At 37.9% G+C, this 24,399-nt stretch overlaps 1 protein-coding gene across 4 annotated transcripts in view; it reads left to right on the top strand.

The window, feature by feature from the left end:
- LOC115211051 (phosphatidylinositol 4-kinase beta) overlaps positions 1 to 24,399 on the top strand; it is a 135,880-nt gene that overhangs the window by 62,685 nt on the left and 48,796 nt on the right. For 3 of the 4 annotated variants that reach the window (XM_029779926.2, XM_029779928.2, XM_029779927.2), the window contains exon 3: positions 18,260 to 18,377. In XM_029779926.2, coding sequence (XP_029635786.1) covers positions 18,260 to 18,377 — 118 coding nt within the window. Of the gene's footprint in view, positions 1 to 10,606; positions 11,187 to 18,259; positions 18,378 to 24,399 lie in introns of those variants that run through there. The other variant, XM_036502617.1, reaches the window with a different exon arrangement.

Here is a 24,399-nt window from a genome sequence, read left to right on the forward strand (position 1 = left end):
GAGTCTGTGGTTGCAATGTGTTGGTGAGTAAATCATTGCCTGTCAGCAGCAGCATGATTGCTTTGGAGGAAGTGATCTTTGATGATTGTTGTGTGTTTGTAACAACAGCATCAGTGTTTCATGTAAGTGTTTAATAAGTACTCTCTTAAGAGTTGCACTAGAGCTTTGTAAAGGGTCTGCAACTAACCTGAGCTGAATGTTTCAAGCCTGAAGAAGCCTTGTCTTTAGGAGGTAGTTTCAAAGAATGTTATATATGTGAGATTGACATGAAAGGTGATCAGTTGTGATGCCTAGTTTGTTGGGTTTTTTTTTTCTTGTAGAAATGTTGAGGAATTTAGTTGTATGTTGTTTATGCATAGTGAGGAAGTTGTGTTAAACTGACTTTGACATTTTCATTATGAAATAATGCTTCAGAGGAAGCTGGTTTCTTTCTTTTGTTTTTGTTCATTATCATCATTTAACGCCTGCTCTCCCTACCCACTTTTATTGATTGTAATTGGTGGGAAAAACTTATCCTACAAATGAAGAACTGACTTCAATGCTTGCAACAGAGCAAACTCTGTTAAAGACACTCAAGGGCCGCCAGGTGGTGGTATTAAACCAGATGGGAGATTATGTCTACTATTCATGAACAGGATTGGTTTCTTATAGACTTCCACATAATTTGCATTGCCTGTCAAATTTCACTCATAAAGATTTAGTTGACCTAAAGCTATGGCAGAAGGCACTTGCCCAAGGTGCCATGCTATGGGATTGAACTTGAAATAGCTTAGTTGTGACAGCTACTGATCTAATGTGGATTGCATTCATATTCCACCATGAATTTCACTCAGCTGAAATTTGTTGTTGCATCCAAGCCATATCCTAGCATCTCTCTCTCTCTCTCTCTCTCTCTAGGCTGGGTATTGGTTGACTGGTTCCTGCTTCTCAACTGTTAAAGAATTGTTAAAGATTGAGGATATTTGGGGTTTAGGGTATGAGACTGAACGAAGACCACCAATTGTAAGAATGTTGAATTCAAACGATCTAAAAATCAAAATTCTGAGAGCTTGAAAGATCAAATTCTCAGAAAACTGAATTTTTTAATATTTTGGGGTAAATCATAAAAATCAGCCTTAAAGAAATATTTATGAAGTTTTAAAAGGGACGTTATTCAAAAATCGTTTTGTGATGTATTTCCTCTTTATTATGATGTGTCGGAATAACTGCTTATAAGAAAAATGGTAGTTTAAAATGGAGTTATTTGAAAAAAACATACTACATCAGTAAACTATTTTAGGGAAAAAAAATAAGAGGTAAAATAGTCTGTTTTAAAATGGTGTTTATTAGAGAACCATAACATCTGTTTTTTTATTATGTTGTATCAAAATAACAACAGCACACAAGATATGGTGAACGTATTTACTTACAAAATAATGTCTTTTGTAGAAGAAATACAATATTGAAGGCATAAATAGTTTATCAAATACTTCATTCTTTAAATTCTCTCATTTTAAAATGTTATTTTTTTTTCTTTCAATACAAAACATAAATCAAATGGTTAACCAGTTGAATTTTGATTGACTCAAGCAGTAGCTTATTTCCCTGTGTCTTCACTCTTTCACTTCTTAATACCAATACATAAAATTTAGTTTTTCAATTGTTTGATTTGTTCATATTTGTTTTAAAAGAAAAGAAGAAACCTGTTAAATAATGAGAATTCACTCATATCTTTGATATCATATCCTTACAATATACTTCTAATATATTTATTTTATAAGTAAATATGCACACCATATCTCATTTGCCTTTGTTATTCTGATGCAACATGATAAAAATAGGCACAGGCATGGCTGTGTGGTAAGAAGCTTGCTTTCCAATCACATGGTTCCAGGTTCATTCCCACTGCATGCACCTTAGGCTAATATCTTTTGCTCTTCCCTCAGGTTGGGTAACCATGTGTCTCCTTTGCAGTAGCACACCTATTTCTGTCCTCATTTTTTTCTCTCTCTGGCTGGGTAACCATGTACCTCCCCTACAGTAAGATACCTGTTTCTATCTCTGTTTCACTATAACCGTTCATCTGTCATAATATCCACTTCTCCAATGCCTCCTCCCCTCTCAAAGTATATTTGTCTTAAAAGTTACAAGGTGATCCTGCCAGAGCTTGTGCCACTTAAGAAACATCCAGTCCACACTTTCAACTGTTGGCATTTAGAAGGGCATCCAGCTGTAAAAACCGTCAAACTGACCTCATCTGTGCTTATGCCACATAAAAAGCATTCAATTCATTCTGCTGGGCAGTTGGTGTTAGGAAGGACATTCAGCTGTAAAAACCGTCAAACTGACCTCATCTCTGCTTATGCCACATAAAAAGCATTCAATTCATTCTGCTGGGCAGTTGGTGTTAGGAAGGGCATCCAGCTGTAAAAACCGTCAAACTGACCTCATCTCTGCTTATGCCACATAAAAAGCATTCAATTCATTCTGCTGGGCAGTTGGTGTTAGGAAGAACATTCAGCTGTAAAAACCCTGCCAAAACAGACACAAAAGCCTAGTGCAGGCTCCTGTCTGGCCAGCTCCTGTCAAACCGTTCAGTTCATGTCAGCATGGAAGACTGATATCAAACGATGATGATGATGATTGTGTGTGTCTCTGTTTGTCCCCTACTACAGCTTTACAACTGGTGTGTTTACATTCCTGTAACTTAGCAGTTCAGCAACAGAGACTGGTAGAATAAGTACCTGGCTTGAGAAAAAAAAAAAAGTATTCGGATTGATTCATTCCACTAAAAATCCTTCAAGGCAGTTCTCCAGCATGGTTGCAGTCTCTCTCCCTCTCTTGGCTGGGTAAATGTCTACCTCCTCTATAGCAAGGCACCTGTTTCTGTCTCTGTCATACTCTAATCCTTTATCATCTGACTGAAGATCACCTCCTCCCTTCTCAAAATTCCTTGTCTTGCAAGTTACTTAGTTAACCTGCCGGTGCTGGTGCCATGTAAAAAGCATCCCATTCACACTGAAGGGGTTGGCATTTAGAAGGGCATCCAGCTGTTAAAATCATGTCAAACTGACCTTGCTTGTGCCACACAAAAAGCACTCAGTCCACTCTACAGGGTAGTTGGTGTTAGGAAGGGCATCCAGCTGTAAAAACCCTGCCAAAACAGACACAGAAACCTGGTGCAGGCTCCTACCTGGCCTGCTTCTGTCAAACCATCCAGCCCATGCCAGCATGGAAGATGGACATTAAATGATGATGATGAATGGATTCCCTTTTAAAACCATAATTAAATCTCTTTAAAAAAATTGTCTTTCATTTTATTTTCCACCAAAATATTTCAGAGCTCAGTATTCTGAGCATTTAGTCACAGATAACAAAAATGTTAACTAGTGCACCTCAACTCTGCATGATTGGACTTGTGGCACAGAAGTAAACAAATCTAATTTATACTGCATCTTTGGCTATTGTATTTCCGTTATCTGTTGTGAACTGGCATAAAAATGTGATTGCCTTTTTAAAGCCTGTAGAAGGCTGTAACATTTAGCAATTCATGTAACTACAAGAATGGATTGAACCAATGAGAGAATCTGTTTGTAGTTGCTCAACTTGCTTGAAATAATGACCAAATCTTCACTGGAGAAATGTATAATAAAATCATCATCATCATCGTTTAGTGTCTGTTTTCCATGCTAGCATGGGTTGGACGGTTCTACTGGGGTCTGTGAAGCCAGAAGGCTTCATCAGGCCCAGTCAAATCTGGCAGTGTTTCTACGGCTGGATGCCCTTCCTAACGCCAACCACTCCGTGAGTGTAGTGGGTGCTTTTTACGTACCACCCGCACAGGTGCCAGACAGAGCTGGCAAACGGCCACGAATGGATGGTGCTTTTTATGTGCCACCGGCACGAGGGCCAGGCGAGGCTGGCAACGGACACGAACGGATGGTGCTTTTTACGAGGCCAGTCGGGGCGGTGCTGGCAACGGTCGCAAAATGGAAGGTTCTCTTACATGCCACCGGCACTGGTAACACATCTGCCATTTCCATTGATCGATTTCCGTTGATCGATTTCGATTCTGATCCTCACTTGCCTCAACGGGTCTTCACAAGTAGAGTTTCGACATACCACCGGCACTGGTAACACATCTGCAATTTCCATTGATCGATTTCGATTCTGATCCTCACTTGCCTCAACAGGTCTTCACAAGTAGAGTTTTGTGTCCCAAGAAGGGAAGGTATGCATACGTAGGCTGGCTCCATCCCATGTAGAAGGCCACGGGTTATGGACTCACTTGTCCTGCCGGGTTTTCTCGTGCACAGCACACTTCCAGAGGTCTCGGTCTCTAGTCATTTCCTCAGTGAGAACTAAAGTTCGAAGGTCGTGCTTCACCACCTCGTCCCAGGTTTTCCTAGGTCTGCCTCTTCCGCAGGTTCCCTCAACAGCTAGGGTGTGGCACTTTTTCACACAACTATCTTCATCCATTCTCGCCACATGACCATACCAGCGCAAACGTCTCTCTTGCACACCACAACTGATGCTTCTTAGGTCCAGCTTTTCTCTCAAGGTACTTACACTCTGCCGAGTATGAGTACTGACATTACACATCCATCGGAGCATACTGGCTTCATTTCTTGCGAGCTTACGCATATCCTCAGCAGTCATGGCCCATGTTTCACTGCCATGTAGCATGGCTGTTTGTACACACGCATCATACAGTCTGCCTTTCACTCTGTGCGAGAGGCCTTTTGTCACCAGCAGAGGTAAGAGCTCTCTGAACTTTGCCCAAGCTATTCTTACTCTAGCAGTTACACTTTCAGCACACCCGCCCCCGCTGCTGACTTGGTCACCTAGGTAACGGAAACTATCAACTATTTCTAGTTTTTCTCCCTGGAAAGTGACGGAAGTTGGTCTCAGAGCATTTTCAGTGTTTATTGTTCCTGAGCATCTGCCACATACAAAAGCCATCTTCCTAGTTAGCCTTCCTTTGACATTGCTGCACCTCTTATGTGTCCATAGCTTACACTTGGTGCATCTTATAGAGTTTCTACCTACACGTTTTCTACAGATCGAGCAGGGCCATCTACCTGAAGGCGTTTGTGATTTGTCTACCTTCCTACTGATTACGACTTTGGTTTTAGCTAGATTGACTCTGAGGCCCTCCGATTCTAATCCTTGTTTCCACACCTGAAACTTCTCCTCCAGTTCTGATAGCGACTCAGCAATTAGAGCAAAGTCATCAGCATAGAGGAGCTCCCAAGGGCATCCTGTCTTGAATTCCTCCGTTATTGCCTGGAGGACTATGATAAATAGGAGGGGGCTGAGTACTGAGCCTTGGTGGACCCCTACCTCTACCCGGAATTCTTCACTGTACTCGTTTCCAACCCTCACCCTACTAGCAGCGTCCCTATACAGGGCCCGCACAGCTCTCACTAACCATTCATCTATCCCTAGTTTCCTCATTGCCCACCAGATAAGGGATCGGGGGACCCTGTCAAAGGCTTTCTCCATGTCAACAAAAGCCAGGTACAGGGGCTTATCTTTGGCTAGGTATTTCTCCTGCAGCTGCCTTACCAGGAATATAGCATCAGTAGTACTTTTCCCTGGCACAAACCCAAACTGCATCTCATCTGAACTAACTCTCTCTCTAATTAGTTGGGCTATGACCCTCTCCGTAACCTTCATCACCTGATCCAACAGCTTGATACCTCTGTAGTTATTTGTATCTAGGGTGTCACCTTTACCTTTGTAGCAATTGACTATTATGCTGCTACACCAGTCATTGGGTATGACTCCTTTGTGTATCACCTGATTAACTATACGGGTGACTAGGCTATAGCCGACACTACCAGACATTTTGAGCATTAGACATTTTGAGCATATTAATGAAATATTAATGAATAAAAGAAAATATTGTATGGGCATGACTGGAATATCTTATAACAAATATTTACTGAGTCATGGTTGACCTGAGATTAAATGTATGTAGGAATGCAGATATGCCACCACCAAGACAAGAGTCAGCTTTTCCAAAAGAAACAGAGTTTCTTTGTTAGAATTCTAGCAACGCAGTAACAACAATAACAATATTAACTCTGCAATCTTGAACTTTAGAGGAGACTTGCATATTCTAACTGCCCTGCTTAAGAATTACATTGTGTGTATATGTGTGTGCACACACATATTTATGTGTATGTATCTGCTGAACATGCATTGGTAAAAATGTTCAACATATCATATACATGCATGTAGTGTGTATGCATTTGTCTATATGTTTGAAGAAGGTTGGAGAAAAGGAAGAATGAATATGCAGATGCATTTGATTGTGTATAGGTGTTGGAGGAATGGAATGAATGGAGTTGTGTGAAGATTAGAAAGATAGAATGTATGTATGAATATCTAGTATACAACTTGTTGCTTTGCGATTTCTTTTATGTTCACCTCACTACTACTGCAATTGCACTAGCTGTTATTTAGTGTTACTAGTGTGCATTGTCAGTCAAACACTGATTTGTGTCAGTGTGTATTTAATACCTGCTGAGAAGGTTCATTGTGTAATGAGGTTATGGTGCTCCTGTTTTTAACCTATTTACTCTGGATACAAATCTTTACCAGCTCCCGGCTGGACTTTCTTGGTCAGTGTATTAAAGTAAGATATACACATTCCCTGGTATATTCTGGTTATGGCAAATTGTAGTGCTCACTAAGTGTGGCTAAGGCCTAAATTGACATAGGCTGTACTGTTGGGTAAGACCAAAATATACTGTAGAGGCTGTTCTATTGGATAAGGTCAAAATATACTGGAGAGTCTGGTCAGTTGGAAAAGGTTCATGGAGTAATGTAGAAGTGGTCTGCTGGATATGAACAAGATGCATTATAGTGGCTTATCTGTTAAGATGTGCTATAAAGTTCTGTTGGAAAAGATCAAAGCATACAATAGAAACTTGGTTATGGAATAGAATTGAAATGCATTATTTAAGCTGTTTTGTTGGATAGGATTAAGATGTATTACAAAGTCTAAGGAATAAGATTAAGGTGTATTATAGTGATTGTTTTATAAGATAGGGTCTGTGTACAACTGAAACCATTCTATGGGAAAGGATCAAGGTGTACTCTAGAGCAATGATTCTCAGCCATATGGTGTTTGGGGGTCAATTTAGTCTCCCGATCATAATCAAGATATCATATAAATTATTCTGTTAATCATGATGCAGATATACGAGACAGGTGTATTTAGATGTTAGATTTAATCCTTGGTTGTTAGGGTTGGGTACTGACTTCCTGCCTGACAAAGCAATTAAAGATCACTGATATTTAGAAACCTCTTTCTGCCTACACAAGTCTATGAAAAGAATATTTGAAAACATAACCAGTTTTCAGTTTGTGTTAATATATGTTATTAATAATATATTACGACAAATAATTTAGGTTCACATCTCTTTTAAGTAAGAAACAACTGTCGTCTATAAGCACTTGTCTGAACAATCTGTTGTTGTCACTCCTAAAGGAAATAAATTAAATCCACTTCGATGAGGTTCAAGGGCCTAGTCTCAGGAGCTCAAACCACATCATTCAGGAGATGACAAAGAACAAGGACGACTAGAGATATGCAGTTCTCAAAAAGACAAAACTAATTCCGGAATCACAATGTGTATCTAAATGAAAACATAGCAAAGAATACAGTGGAGTATGATTAAATTGTTTGGCCCTATTGGATCCTGTCTAACCATCCAACCCATGCCTGCATGGGACATGGATGTTGATTGATGATGAAGCGAAGCACAGATAAAATGCCTTAATGTTCCTGAGTGTCATTGTGTCAGAAAATAAAAGCTAGGATAGTCACATCTGAAATGGCTTTGAGTTATAGTCTACTTGATTTGAACTGATCAGTGCTGAAAAAAAAACAAAAACAACACTATAAATTATCTTGTCTTTTTGTTTTTGACTCCTGTGTCTTTTCACCCTGGCTGGATAATAGTTTTTGTTGCATAATTTTGTTGTTGCCTGCTAGTGTTTTGACAGTCATTAGAAGTATCTAAATGTGTGTGTGTATACATTTGATTGCTTGTATGCTTGATTGTGTTGTAGCCGTGTGAAATTGTATGTTAGCTGTAAGTAATTTCACAAGTATGAAAACAAACGAAATAGTATAGAGAACATAGGTTTGAAGTATTATACCTCCCAGCTATAACAATATACTTCCATCATATCTTTATTATTGTGTGTGATTAAAATGTTTATTAGGAGAGAGGATTGTTTGTGTCCATGAAAGATTTCAAGTGATACTTACCACTACTTTCACACAACTTAGGTAAATGTCATTGAAATTATAGCAAAATATCTTGTCTGCCTTTGATTCATTTTTCAGAAATTAGTATTGTTATAAAGAGTACTTCTTAAGCTACAAAACAATAGTTGTGATAATTATAATTGGAGCCATGAATATCATTAAAAGAAAAAGACAATGCTTAAAAGAAAATAATCTTTAACTTATCTAACATCACAAGAAATAATCTTGAAGCAAAGTGTATTTACTTGGGGAAGTTTAGATGTGTGTGTGTTTGTATATTAACCTATTTCTAAGTCAGGTAATATTTCCCTGTAGCTGGACAATGTTTTTACACATAAGAAATGAAGACATTGCTTATATGATGGTGACACTTGTTTACAGCAGTCATGTGATCTCAAGACAAAGGGACAACTCACGCTGACCTGTGTGCATGTCTACCAAAATCCTCTCACAGGGCTTATATATGTACAAGTATATGTGTGTGTGTGTGCGCATGTATAAGCATGAATATTCTTATACTTTTATTTGTAAATGCTTGCAAAGTACTTTTAATGGTTAATACTTAGTTCTAGTTTCATGACACAAACTGAACAGAATGTTAGTCTCTTGCAGATAAGATTCCTATATAATCTCATACCTACTCTAAAGCAGATGGATTAAGTCTACTATTGAAATATATTCAGTAGGCTTCTTCATAGTTTCCATCTATCCACTTTCACTCACAAGGCTTGGGTTGATCTGAGTTTATGATAGAAAACATCTGTTAGAGGTGTTGTAGTGAAGGATTGAGCCTGGATCCATGTAATTGCAAAGCAAACCTTTTTAGTCACACCTCCATGCTTGTATTTATTTGAACCCTTGATTTCTTGATATAGGCTGTATGTCAAATACTTTTTTTTTTCACTCATCCATATCGCCTACACACTGTGGGTTTGGCTTTGTTTGTGTAGGTGGGTATGACTGAATGCAGGTGAAAATGATATGCATTCTAAAAAACAAAGCAGTAGGTCTGACAATTTTAAAAAGATACAGCTCAAACAAAGAAAGCAACAGGTTACGTGAGAATATGTAAGAAACTAGGACTAGGTTTGACTGACTTAGTTTGGGAAGGTAAATACTTGAGGCATTGACAAATAAAGTAGTAGTAGTAGTGTGCGTGGTTCATAAATTATGGTGAAACAAATTAATCACTATTCTCTCTCCTAATTTTTTAACAATTAGTTCTAAGACAATGATGAAATCTTCTAAGCCTTTAAAAGTAACAACCAAATCTCCCTCTGATCACATCTTCTCATTCTTAAAAATGGGACTCTAACACTGAAAATGTAATCCTAGGTAGACTTTGAAAAAAAATGGGATGGTCATGGTTAGAGCAATTTTGATCATATGTCTGTTTGGTCAGGGCTAGCTTGTTATCAAAAGTAAAGTTAATTCCAAGCCAATGACGGAGCCTCTATATGCTCCATTCAACCTGCTAGAAATAACAACCTAATCTGACCCAAATTACATGATATAGTCCTTGGTGCACTATATCTGATATGATGGTGACAGCTGGAAGATCTTTGGTTGATAGGTCTGTCAGTGGAAGACTGCAACATAATTAGCTCTCTGCAAATTTTTAACCAGTATGGTTAAGGCCAAGCTGGAGTGCCACCCTTAATATTATTCTTTCAACACATTATGAATATGCGTGGTTTACAACTTCCTCACCTTGTGGTGTGTATCTATAATATGTAAATGGATTAAGTTGTGGACTATCTGGCATCTCTTAATCCATCATTATCATTTAGCTGATTAGTCATCCATTCCATGACTACCACCACGGCTATATCTGGTATTTATCTCTGACTCTACCATCCTACTACTAGTATTATTGCTAACCCTCAACAGCCACACCAACATTACCATCACTATTAATAGCAACAGCTTCGATTCTTTTACGAACACCACTACCATTGCTGTCTTCCTTAACAAAACATGCTCCCTCGATTTACTAGGGACAGAAGTGGAATCTCCCTTGAATCATACTCCTACTGTTATAAAAAAACAGAAAGGACACATTGGACAATGGAGTTCATGAAATATAAAAAGACAGAATAGTCAGAGCTAGAGAAGATGGAAGGGTCACTGCATGGATCTGCTTGATCAGGATTGATGTGCAACTAAACACCACCACTATCATCATTATAACCACCACAACTGTCTCCTCCAACACATACCATCTGCATCAACACTACTCTCACCACCACATCCTTATAGCTATCATCACCACCACCACCACCACTTCTAGCAATTATCCTTACACTTGGCAATACATTAATCTGGAGCTAACATAATTGGATAAATTAACAAAGTGTCTCTGCAGCTCTTCCACTCCAATCACCACCCTTATCACTGACCTGCCTTCCTCCCACCTGCTGCCTGGAACTTTGAACTCCTGAAAGTTATTGCTGCTTTCACTTGGGTCTTCAGACATTCAAAAAGTCTTTTTCCTGCTCATCCCCCCATAGTGAATTCCTTCATTAATCTCTCTTTGTTATTTTACTTTCCAATGCATTTTGTGGAGAGAGAGAGAGAGAGAGAGAGAGAGAGAGAGGTGCTTGTTTCTGGTACACTTTTATGGACACACACGTGTACTCCTAATGAGATCTCATTCATCCCTTTCTGATGTGTTTCACTGAAAATCAAGTGGGTGGTATGCTTTGTACTCTCATTTTCTAACTTTGTACACCCACTCTCTATCCATCTGTGTCTGTACTACTCTGGCCTTCCACCACTAACACAATGGTCACCATTGAGGTCAACCTACCTATATCTGGACATTACATTCTTCCGGTTCGCTCCAAGTTGAATATTCAACAAACACTACATGTTCACCAGCAGGAAGAGTCTCACAGCTGTAATGCTTATGACATCAATGGTGAGTGTCTCAGCAACAGTTCTTTTTTTTTTAATTAATTTTTATCTCTCTCTCTCACTAATGACGGTTCCTGCATAAAATGTTAAGCTTCTTTTCTTCTCCACAACAAACCAATTTTTTTACATTTGAATTGTTTTTAATTTTTTCTTCTTCATTTATTCCTTTTTCTCCATGTTTGGTTTCCATATAAATTTTCATATTTCAATTTATAAGGTTTATACCAACCATATTTACTCTTCCTTTTCTCAACATCTCAGCTATCATTGTGATGTGCCTCCTCATTTTCATTGCTGATGTTACTGGCATAGCCATTGCTCTCATCAGTTTTGAAAGCCTTACCAAAAGTGTCATTGTGTTACCTCTGATTAGAAATCACAAAAAAACATGTTAATGTTTGACGAAAAAGCATGAATACCACATCTGCCATTGATATCAATGGAAGATGTAACATTGATACTCTGTGTGTGTGTGTGTGTGTGTGTGTGTGTGTGTGTGTGTTCATTCTATGCATTCATGTGTGTATCATGCTGTGTGTATGTGATTGAATGTTATGTACATTAGTTCCATGTAATGTCATGCGTATTAGGTAAGTATATTATTTCTGTCTCATGGTTGACTGTTTACAAGAAACCAAAATAATGACAGAGCTTCTATATAACTAACTCACAGTCTGCCAATACAGCAGTTTTAATTTTATTCTCCAGAACATTCTTTACCAGTTGATTAGGCTTAACCTTGTGGCAATGGATTATATGCTTATGTATATAAATGAAATCTACAAGTATTCAGTGCTATTTCTCCCACACAATACTACCAAATGCATACATTCTTTCTCTTCCCTTCTTGATTGTGGTAGATAAAGGGATATTCTCAACTGAATGTTGATTGTCAACATAACCTTCCTATTTTTGCACCACTCTATGATTGTTAAGTGTATTTATTTTCAGTGACTAAATTGCGTTGTTGTTTTATATTCTAATATTAGAATACATATCCCTATGAACATAAACTATGCTCTATATATGAATACATATATACAGTATATATTTATTGTATTTGTATGATAAAGAAAGGCCCTTGCTAAGTTGTTGAACTTATCAAGGGGTTCTCTCATATGACTTTTCTTGGTTCAGAAGAAAAGGTAATGCTAGTATATCTGAGAGAAAGAGAATGAAGAAACTCAGTGCAGAGTTTGCCCAGAGAGTCAGAGTTTTGTTCCATTTGTAGGTTTGATGAATGGATGGCCATTGACTCCTTCATGTCCTCTTGTTTTTTGACTCTGTTAGAGTGGCCATTCACCCTCCAAACATCCAAGTAAACCCAGAGTAGTATTGCCAGTTTAACTGGTGATAGCCTTGACCATGAAACCAGTACTACTGGTTTATATATATTACCTGTAGTTAATCATTTCTGATCTTTTATCTTCCATATGCACTATAAAACATCATCATCGTTTAATGTCCACCTTCCATGCTGGCTTGACAAGAGCCAGCTAGGGAGAAGACTACACCAGGCTTCTGTTTGTTTTGCATGGTTTTTACACCAATCGTGTGTGTGTGTGTGTAGCACCCAGTACACTCTGTAAGTGGGACAAATTACTGAAGGATGATCTCAGGATGCTGAGCCTTTCAGATGAGATGGCAATGAACCGAGATACCTGGCACCTTGCTGTACTCAAGATCTGTACTCAGAAGTGTTAAGGCTGCTCCCCTTGGCAAAGAGGATTGGCCTGCAAGAGTCTTTGCTGGTGCCATGTAAAAAGGGCTCCTGCTGTTGCCATATAAATGTACTTGTGTGGTGCCACATAAAAACACTCAGCACACTCTGTAAAGTGGTTGGCATTAGGGAGGGCATCCAACTGTAGAAACCATGCCTGATGCGGCTCTTTAGCTTGCCAGCTCAAGTCAAACCATCCAACCCAAACCAGTATGGACAATGGATGTTAAATGATGATAATGATATATGGTGGATTTCTTTCAGCTTGTCTACCAAATCTACTTACTAGGCTTTGGTCATACCAAGGCTAAAGTAGAAGACACTCACCCAAGGTGCCACACAGTAGAACTGAATCTGAAACCATATGGTTGGCAAGCAAATTTCTTACCATGAGCCAACATGCACGCATGCATGCACGCACGCATGCACGCACACACACACACACACACATGCATGCATGCACACACACACACACACACAAGCATTATATTGGGTCATCCCATAAATAATGCGTTCTTTTAAATATTTCTTTTATTTTTCAAAATTAAGATAAAGTTGTTTTTTAATCTAAAATTTACTCTCCTTCATTTCCGACATTGCTCTTCTATCTATCTGGTAAACTTGCAAGGCCCCTCTTCCCAAATTCACTTCTCTGTGATGAAAAATACTTTTCCAGTACTGTTCTGACTTCATCTCTTCAGAATTCATATTCTTTCCAAGTGATTTTGAAAACTGCGGAATAAATGATAATCAGATGGGGCAATGTCTAGCAAATATGGTTTCCCATCATTTCCCATTCCAACTGCTTCAGCCTTTGGAATGCCATCCTCACTTTATGTGGCTGATGGAAGAACACCTTTTGTCTTGAAACCAAAGATGGTTGTTTTTCTTCTAGCATAGGTGTTGATGAATGGTTGAATGACTAAATCCAAGCTTCTCTGTTAGTTCCTCAACAGTTATGATGGGATTTTGTTCTGCCAGGGTTTGTGGGACAACCTCGCCGAGCTCTACAGATTTTCCAGGATGAGGCTCATCTTCTAGGCTGTAGTTTCCAGCTCGGAATTTCTGGAACCACCGTTGACATTGGCTTACGCTTATTGTCTGATCCCCATAGACTGCATTAATATTCCTCACACTTTCCGTTGCATTGTTGCCTTTATTGAACTCATAAAGCAAAATATGCTGAATATGCTCCTTTGTCACTTCCATTGTAGCTTTGATAAAATAACTGTTTAAATCAAACTGCACTCTTCAAAACTTGCACTAAATTACTACCTACTTTTACAGCAAGTTGATGCAAGTGGTTTATTCCGTCCCTCACCAACTTTTAGCTCATGCAATTGAAAAGATCGCATTATTTATGGGATGACCCAATATATTACATAAAATAGTGTCCCTCCTAATAAACATTACTACAAATACTTGGTGTTTCTTCTCATAAACATAATTCTGTGTGTGTGTGTTGTATGTATGTGTCTTAATATTTATGATTCAAATGTTTATGTACCTGCAACTCTTGCTAAGCACATGTATGTCTTATAAGGTGTGTGTGTGCGTGTGTTAGTATCTGCATGTTAACACATGCATCAGTGAATCAGTTAGGCTGTATACATATCCAGGAATAATTATACATGATGGTGGTGAGAGATGATTCAGTTGACATGTTGCATATATGTAAATATTAAAAAGCCATTTGATATCTAGAGAGAAAAACACAGACGACATCAGAGATATGGATGAATAGAAAGTGACATGATGGATAGCAGAATTGGTAGAGTGCCAAGGAAAACATCTTGCAGTATTTAGATAAACTTGTGTGTTATAAGTTCAGATTCAAGTGAGGTCAATCAAATAAGTATCAGATGCTGCTATAATTGTTTAACTCCTGATCAACTTTGACCAAGCATATGATAAAAGGTAGGTGGTTATTGTTTAACCCCAAATCAAAAGTACTTCAGCTACAACCTTGCTGTCTTTCTCAAGCATTGCTTATCTCAGGCTACATTATCCAATATCTCTCTCCTGATTTTTCATGGCATAGGTTGTAATTTGTGGGAGATTTGGTTGCTATTTCTAACAAGTTGTGTAATCTTCTAGGTGTTACCTCATGGGCACAAATAAATACCAGTACAATATTGCTATTGATTAAATTCACTATATGCTTCCTCAAAAATGTTGTGGCCTTGTAGTAATGTCAGAAACTCGTAACCATTATTATAGTTAATGTAGTTATGGCAGTTATCCCATTCCTTTACTGACTCCAAATCCTGCTACAGGTGATGTTTATCTTTCATCCTTTTTGGGGTTGATAAATTAACAATTAAAAAAAAAAAAGAGACTGAATTACCTACATTCCAACTTCATATTGTTGCCATGTGATAATATTAGAAATAATTATCATTATCGAGTGACAGGGCAGCACATGTCACCAAAGTGATGCTGGGGAACAAATATACGTAGCCTAATACATCCATCATGATTATCCATCTGATAAGGGTACATCAGACCCATGCATCACAACACATGGCTATAATGCTTTCCCACTACTCCTGTTCAAAATATCACCAGGCACTAAGGGATGTGGTCAAATGGTTATGGTCAAGCAACAGACAAGCAAAACTGGTATTGAGCAGAATATTTGCCCTTATGCTAAGACAATACATGTACGAGGGGGTACTAAAATCTTCCTGGCCTAGAGTAAAAGAAAATAGAGGAGGATCAATTAATTATGATGTTGTTGATCACATTCCCCTCTCAGATTCACACACTTATTGTAGCAGTCCTTCAGAACTGTAGAACTTAGAAATTGGGGCCTCCAACCTAGCCTTTTGCAATCCCCTTAAAGCCAGGAACTTTTCAGCACTCCCTTGTACACGTTAACACTTCTAATCAGTTAAAATAAGAAACCATGAGAGCCACTGCCTGGTATTGCATATTATTATTATTATTACCACCACCACCACCACCGTTTGCAGCAGCAATGTTACATTGATGAAAAACTGAGTCTTTTCATTTGATTATGTTATATTCCAGGAATAACAGCTAATTTTATTAATGTCTTTTCCTTTAATTATGCTTAGGCCTAATAGTGTTAAAAATAGTGTCGTTTATTGAACATTGAAGGATACAAAACAAGCATACAAGTACTGCTGTATAAAGAACAAGTATGATCAATACAGCAATGTGAGTGTATACATACAAACCTAGCATATATATATATGTGTGTAGATGATTTAATTAATCACAGTACTCGACTGATAGTTGTTGAAGTCAAGGAAGGAGTCATCTATTGTGTCATTGAACTTGCTAAAAATGGCAACTAGATCCCCCTCAGATTACACCCTACTGGCCCATGAAAGATAGATACGTTTCATGTAATGCAAACTGAGATCAGCAATTTTTGAGAAAAAGAGGCTATGGTCATTGCTTGGACATCTTTAATCCTTAATCTACTTAATCTGGAGCTAAAGAATAACCACTTGGCTTTGGTCATTGATCTGCTCATCCAGTTAACTTGAGGCTATACAACAAGAACTGTGGGACATATTGTCAATCTACTGATTCTGGCATCTATCAACTGTCACTTTCTGTCTGTTTCTATCTCTCTCTCTCTCTCTCTCTCTTTTGCTCTCTCTCTCTCTCTCTCTCTCTCTCACGATATGTAAGGCTTGGTGCACTAACATAGTGTTAGAACTTATTCATTCAAATTTGAGTATTCACTCTGTTGCTATCCTGGGTATTTTATATGTGTGATCCTTCAAGAAATGATACTCCCTACTCTACATTAACATGGTTCCTTTTTTTTTTGTTTCTTTTATTGTTTTTAAATTTACTTTACATGGCAGATACTGTCCACTTACATATGAAAAAGGTGCAGTGTCTTATGAAATTCTCATGGTTTCTATACTGTACTATATTGTTTCAGATTGTAAATATCCTATTCAGGTATAATACACATTTTTTACAGAAAAACAAAACAAAACAAAGAACATGATTGCATAATTTCCACAATGTTGTCACATTAAGGGCAGTTTTACAGCATAGACTGTGCTAAAGTTCAAAGGTCATTTTCAAATTTGGTTTGTGGTTTGTTTTATGTGTGAGAATACTTTCTGTGTATTTTACATAGCAAATACAATAAATCTGACTAAACACTTTTTGCATACATTGTAACACTAAATTTTTTTCTGGAATTTCCTTGCCCATGATTATCGATGTACATTATACACAGGTATATATTATACATGAATAGATATTAAATGTCTAATTGAGTTGTTTCCATGCATTGTAATACTGAAGAAAGGTCAGTGTATATTGTAAATGAGATTTTTTTTGGGGGGGGTGATTGTGTTTTCAATGATGAAGGCTGAACATTGTACACAAGTGTGTTTTATACATGAATGTCTAAAAATGAGAAGCGATGTTGAGAAGTTGTAGTTTTTTTTTGACTATTAACTTCTTCCTCAGATATAATTATTTTAAATGTTTACGTCTACCCTGTTTCAATTGGTTTCATCTCTAATCATCATAAATTATCATATTCCTGGAGATTTGGAATCAGAATCATTTTATTTCTAAACAAAGGATGATAATGTTTTATTCATTAGGCCACTGACATATGTATTATGCATCAGTTGAACCCTATGTATGTACCCAGGAACAAGATACCCCAATGATGATCAAAAATAACTCATACTCCTAACACTCCCACCCTCCACTCATGTTCACCTTCCCTCTATCTCCCACTCTCTTTCCGCACTCTTGCATGCTTACTTGCACTCATTCTGTTCCTTATGAATGACTCATCTCTCACATCTCCTAAAACATATCTTACTAACATCCCCTCCATCTACCATGTTCACTTACTACATTCCCTTCCCCACTATCTCCCTCTCTCCTTTTGCACTCTTGTCCAGTCTTCTCCTTCTCTCACTACCCACCTTCCTTCTCTTCCCGACTGGGGTAGCAACATACCTTTTGTACATTAAATCATTTATTTCTCTCCCTCTATCATAGCTTAACCTCTCATCACCTGGCACAAAGCCACCTCCCTTAATACTACTACCCAATGATAATATATATATCAGCATTGTCATCATCCATTTTCCATACTGACATGGGCTGGACAGTTCATTAGGAGCTGGCGAGCTAGAGAACTGCACCAAGCCCCAATGTCCAATGTTTGGCATGGTTTCTGTGCTTGGATGCTCTTCCTAATGTCAACAATATACAAGATGTTTCATCTTTCAATATAAGACTGATAGCTCAAAAGATTAAGATCTTATAGTTACTTGCAAACTAGTAACTCTGTCTTTCTTCCATATTTAAAGGAATATTGTTCTGTTTTCCACCATCAGGTAACCGAATGTTCTCCTTCCAAGATGTCGATGTGGATTTCTACCTGCCTCAGATGTTGAATATGTACATACACATGCATGATGTAGCAGAAGCAATTCATCCATACCTTGTGCAACGGTAAGTTGTGGTGGTAGTAGCTGCTGTTACTGGATTTGTAGTGATGTTAACAATTACTTGATGGTTGTAGTGGTAGTAGCAATTGTTAGTGAATGGTTGTGGTTGGGGTGGTAGCAGCAGTTGTCACTTGGCTGTAGTGGCTGTTGTAGTCTGAGGTGACTACCACCATTTGGATTGAATTTAGTACATGACTAGTGATTGCTTCATTAACCCCAAAGAATTAAAGGTAAAGTTTATGTTAGTGGGATTTGATCTCTCTCTTTCTTTTGCTTGTTTCAGTCATTAGACTGCTGCCATGCTGGGGTACTGCCTTGAATTTTTAGTTGAATGAATCAACCCCAATACTTTTTTTTTCTTAAAGCTGGGTTCTTATTCTGTTAGCCTCTTTTGCCAAACTGTTAAGTTATGGGGATGTAAACACAGCAACAACCAGTTGTCAAGCAGTGGAGGGGACAAACACAGACACAAAGGCATACACTCTCACACACACAACACGGTCTTCTTTCAGTTTCCACCTACCAAATCCACTCATAAGGCTTTAGTCAGCTCGATGCTATAGTTGAAGACACTTGCCCAAGGTGCCACACAGTGGGACTGAACCCGGAACCATGTGGTTGGGAAGCAAACTTCTTACCACACAGCCACAGGAGAAGAAAGTCAATATGAGACCAAGTTATTAATTTTTTTTTTAGTTCAACTACATAATCACCCCTACCCATACCCTTGTGTCCCTTTAATGACAAAAATATATTTCTTTGACAGAATTCTCTCCTAATACACACACTCATGCATAAACACACACATTATCTGCATGTGCTACAAATACACATGTATAATACTAATACATGCATGTACATACACACTACTGGCATGTACCTGCACATATACTCACATGTAACCCCTGTGTGCACATGTGTGAGATTAACTGCACATACAGACAGACGGATACATAGTGACCAATGGCCACATGCATAATTAACATACATGAGCACACATGCTCTAACATGCACACATGCTATAAGATGTGCACACTGATATACTCACATGTATTAAAATGACCACATGTAGTGAAATGCATGTTCGCATTCATCAATGCATTACTAGCATGCATAGTCATCTTAGTATATATGTGCTGACACATACATTTACTAAAACATGCGTGTATGTTGTATACTACATATTATATAGAAAGTATGTGCATATGAACATGCACACATACACACACACACACACACACACACACACATAATGAAGTTCTCTTAGTTTCTGTTGGAAGACACTTCTCTAAGGTGCCAGACACTGGGACTGAACTTGAAACTATGTGGTTGGGAAGCAAACTTCTTACCTCCACACACACACACACACACTATCTCACCCTTAACTGGTTATAGAACGTCATTGTCCAGTGTGTCCTGTCCTAATTCAAGATGGTAGTGTGTGATTTGAGGAAAATTTAGTCATTTCTTCTAGCATTACATATGAAGTAATGTGTAAAGGTTCTCCTTTGTAGGCTCGAAATAAACTTGATGACCATCCCATCCCATCGTATCTCAGGAACGACTGTGTCAACATATTCTTTATGTACAGTTACATATATATATATATATATATATATATATATTATATATATATATATATATAGAGAGAGAGAGAGAGAGAGAGAGAGAGAGACATATTTACTTTAGCTTCTTTATAATAAATAAGAACATTAAAAACAATTTAAACTAATAAAAACATCAATCCCCAAATTAAAAGCTGTGTCCTATTTCTTGTAAGAGATAATTCAAAAGTCATAATTACTAAAAGATAATCATTTGTTTGCTTTGTTTTTTATTTGATGTTTTTCATTATTATCTTTGTTATTATTCTTATTATACCTGTTTTGTATTTCTCATCTAAATAATGTATGTGAGGCAATAAGTTGTGGGTTTGTATTAAATTTGCTGATGCGAGGGTTGGGTAAATCTCTTAATTGGAGTCTTAATTAGCACTTATTAGATGAACAGGTAGAGAGTACTCTGCTGTATACTTAAAACTGCTATGTTATAATCACTATCCGTAAGAACAAGAGGGAGGTTAGAGATGTTTTGTTGTTTGTTAGGTTTAAAAGCATCTTATTATAATTCTGCTTGTTACTCCATAAATCAGTACGTGCTTTACACCCTGTTGGGCAGTTGTAAAAAATTGGTATTATTACTCATAAGGTGGTGAGCTGGTAAAGTCATTAGCATGTCAAACAAAATACTTAGTGACATTTCTTCTGCCTTTATGTTCTGAGTTCAAATTCCACCAAGGCCAACTTTGTCTTTTATCCTTTTAGGGTTGATAAGATAAGTACCAGTTGAACCCTGGGGTTGATATACTCTGTCTTCTCCCACCAAATTTTAGGCCTTCTGCCTATAGTAGAAAGTATTGTCATTATTATTACTTGCGGAAATACTGCCCTGTTTGTATCTCGCCCACTGTGCATTTCTTCACAGCCTCTCACACATTTGTGTATTGCCCTGCTGCACCTTTATGCATATTATGCACATTTATGTATTGCATATTTTTGTGTGTATAGAATATCATATGAGGTATATTCAAATATTATCTGACTTCATTTTTTCCTGCCAAAACTAATGCCATGTGGTTAAAATCCTATGGGTTGATAGGTGATATCACCCATCATGCGCATGTGTAAAAATTTTCATACTGGTAGGCTGTGTCGGTTTCTGACTACTGCACCTCGTGTACAGACATGTAGTATGCGCTCCATGGATTTTCATTTTCACACAAGATGACAATGTATCAAGCGGAGACCATGAAGTCTGGAATGTGGTTTGCACAGCCCAGCATGTCCCGAGTAATTTCTGTGCAGAGTTGCTTATGTTACTCTGCCAACACCTTCAGGTCAAATTTCACTGACACTTTCCACATGCACAAATCCTCCATTAAAATAGAAAGCACTGATCCTGTGCTTATTCCCACTTTGTGAGCAGTTTCCTGGATTGATACATGATGGTCTATCATGACTATTTGCCAAACCTTCTCAATCAGCTCCTCATTTCCACTTGTGGATGGCCTGCCTGAGTGCGCTTTGCTCTCCACTGAAGTGCAGCTGTGTTTGAAGCAGTTGTACCACTCCTTGATCTAGGTTTTGCCCTTGACATCATCACCAAAGGCTTGCTGAATCTTCTGGATGGTTTGAGCTTGAGTATCACCAACCTTTTGGCAAAACTTGATGTAATGTCTCTGTTTGATGTATTTGATGAAAACGAAAATCTCACGAGCATGCACTACACTACTTTAGGCATAACAGCCAGGAACTGACATGGCCCACTGGCATGGAAATCTCCACTCATGCACAGGAAGGGTGGCTTCACTTCCCATCCAAAAGATTTTACCCATACAGCATTAGTTTTGGTGGGTAAAAATAAAGTCAGATACATTTTGAATGCACTTTGTGGTACATTTGTGTACAGCCTATTATATATTGGGTATAGTTATTCTACATTTGTGTATAGCATATTGCACTCTGAGCATAGCTAATTGCTCTCTGTGTAGCCTATTGTTACATCTATGTATAGCCTATTGTGTGTCTATTGTACATCTGTGCATTGCCTTTTGTCCAACAGTCCTTAGCCTTTAGTTTAAGTATTCTTGCCTCTTGTTTAGCTCTGGTTTAGCAGAGACTGATGAACAAAGGCTTGTGATAATTTCTTTTACAAATGTGGTGTATTTAACATATTCTTTTTTTAAGACTGTAGAATGTGTGACTTGAGACAAATTTGGCTTCTATTATTAGCATGTCAAAAGACCATGTAGAAGTTTTCTTCTTTGGTTTAATTCTTTGCATTGATATCCAGTGAAACTAAAGAGATAGTCTGAGTGCAAGGCACTTGAGATGAAATTAAATATAAGAGGAGTATATATGTTTTTGTGCCAGGTGATGAAATCTATTGTTTTGGAAGGAACCCTTCATTATTTTGTCAGTGAAATATTAAATCTATTTTATGTCACAACATATACATGACAGAGGCCATGACGGAGCCTCCATGAGATCACTTAGCTTGCAAGAAATAGCAGCCAAATCTCATTTGAATTAGACCTAATCTTCTCAAGTGCAAGGAAGACATAGTGTAGTTCTAGACAGGATGGTCAAAGCTGGAATGCCTTTCACCATATCCAGTTCAGTCAGAGCTGATGAGAGGTTAACCAACATCAGTAGCAGCAACATACACTTCTATGGTATCATTTCTTATTCAATACCTCTAGCCATGAGCCATTAGTAGTCTACCAATTCTGGTGACTACACCCAAGTGAGAAGCTGACTTAACATCAGTGATTTCCAGTGATACGGGTTGATATATGTGAGGGAGATGGGTGTGTGTGTGGCTAATGATTTCTAATATAAGTTCAAGGCCAGAAATTTTGAGCAGGAGGTATAGTTAACTACATCAACCATCAGGAGTTGAATGATGCTCATTATTTATATCATCCCTGGAGAGTTGATTGGAAAAGTTGATCTTGGTGATTTGAACTTAGAGCATAAAAGGATGTAGCTAAATACTACAAGGTACTTTGTACACTACTGATCTACTCAATGCTCTACCCTGGTATGTGCAAAAGATATAAACACTGGCCTAATTGGAAAATTTGCATTTTTTATTTTATTTTGTTAGGTAGGATTGCAGACCTTCTGGCTTCTAACATGACAACAAAAGGTTAAATTCTAAATTACAGTCGACTTTAACTGAATAAAATTTAAATAGTTATTTGTCGTAGCGATAGAGGTGATACAATGATACCAACAGCTGTGCCCTGTGAAAGGCTTTAGTCATTGACCACAGTGTTCATCCTGATTATAGTTTAATGAAGAAGCCATTACCAGCAGTTGAGGATTGTGTGTGACAGCAATTTCATGTATAATATATGTGTGTGTGTGTGAGTATGTATCTTCTTCCTTTAATGTTTGGTATTCCATACTGTCATAGGTTGGATGGGTTATTTCAGTCCAAGCGAGACGATAGATTTTGTTAGTGCTCTCTATGTCGCACTTGTTTGTTATTTTATTATTAGCATGGTTTCTTTGGCCAGATGCCCTTTCTGTTGCCAGTTATTTTTTTTAATATACTCGGTGCATTTTATCTTGACAACAACACTAGAGAAATTGATGAGAGTAAATAGTGCTGCCTTCCCCATGTGTCCATTTGTTTTATTCGCTGGTACCTGGGAAGTTGTCTCCCCTTAATGACAGTCCTTAATTGCTTGTGTTGTCTCCATTCATCCCTCTTTTTTTTTCTAAATTGCTGGATGGGAGGAGAGGCAGAATAAAAAGCTGGTGGGAGACTGTAAAGTCGGGTCTGTCGTCTCCAGCTTGTTCCACCATTTGTAGTCTTTCATCATCTGCTTCCATAAGGTTCTGTCTGCCCAATTGGGATGTGGTGTCCCCCCCCCCACTAGTAGATGTCATTATAGAAAATGAACACTAACATTATAAATTAAATGTATGACTGGAAAACACTATCCAGAGATACTTGTTGCATGGAAACTAAAATGGACACTAACATGATGTAGCAAACCAATAAATTTCAATTAATATTATAACCATAGTAATGAGAACAATCAGTTTCTAAATGATAAAGTCTAGTTAGAAAAAAGTAAGGATAGGGAGACAACCCCGAAATTTTAAATGCAGTGGGGGAGTGAGTGTGACTATTATTAGTATGGTAATAACTCTATACATAGTGTTAGTGTCTTACTAACAGTCCAAAGAGTTCCCTGTGAGAATAGGTATATGCAGTTACAATGAAACTGCTGTCAACAGCTAAAGACTATGAAAAACTAGCCCATTGACCAACCAAGGTTTCTAGTTAGTATAGTTGTTGTTACCTTCACTCAGTACCACCACTAGTAAGTGTGCTCTCCAAACCATTACTATATTAAATACAAGAAGCTATTGCACACGGCTTCCAGCAGCTGGTGAGGCTTGAAATTATTTACTGAGTTCTACTTAAACACTTGAACATTAAATGTTCCC

This window comes from Octopus sinensis, linkage group LG4, assembly GCF_006345805.1.
Source record: "Octopus sinensis linkage group LG4, ASM634580v1, whole genome shotgun sequence".
Classification (NCBI taxonomy): Eukaryota; Metazoa; Mollusca; class Cephalopoda; order Octopoda; family Octopodidae; genus Octopus; species Octopus sinensis.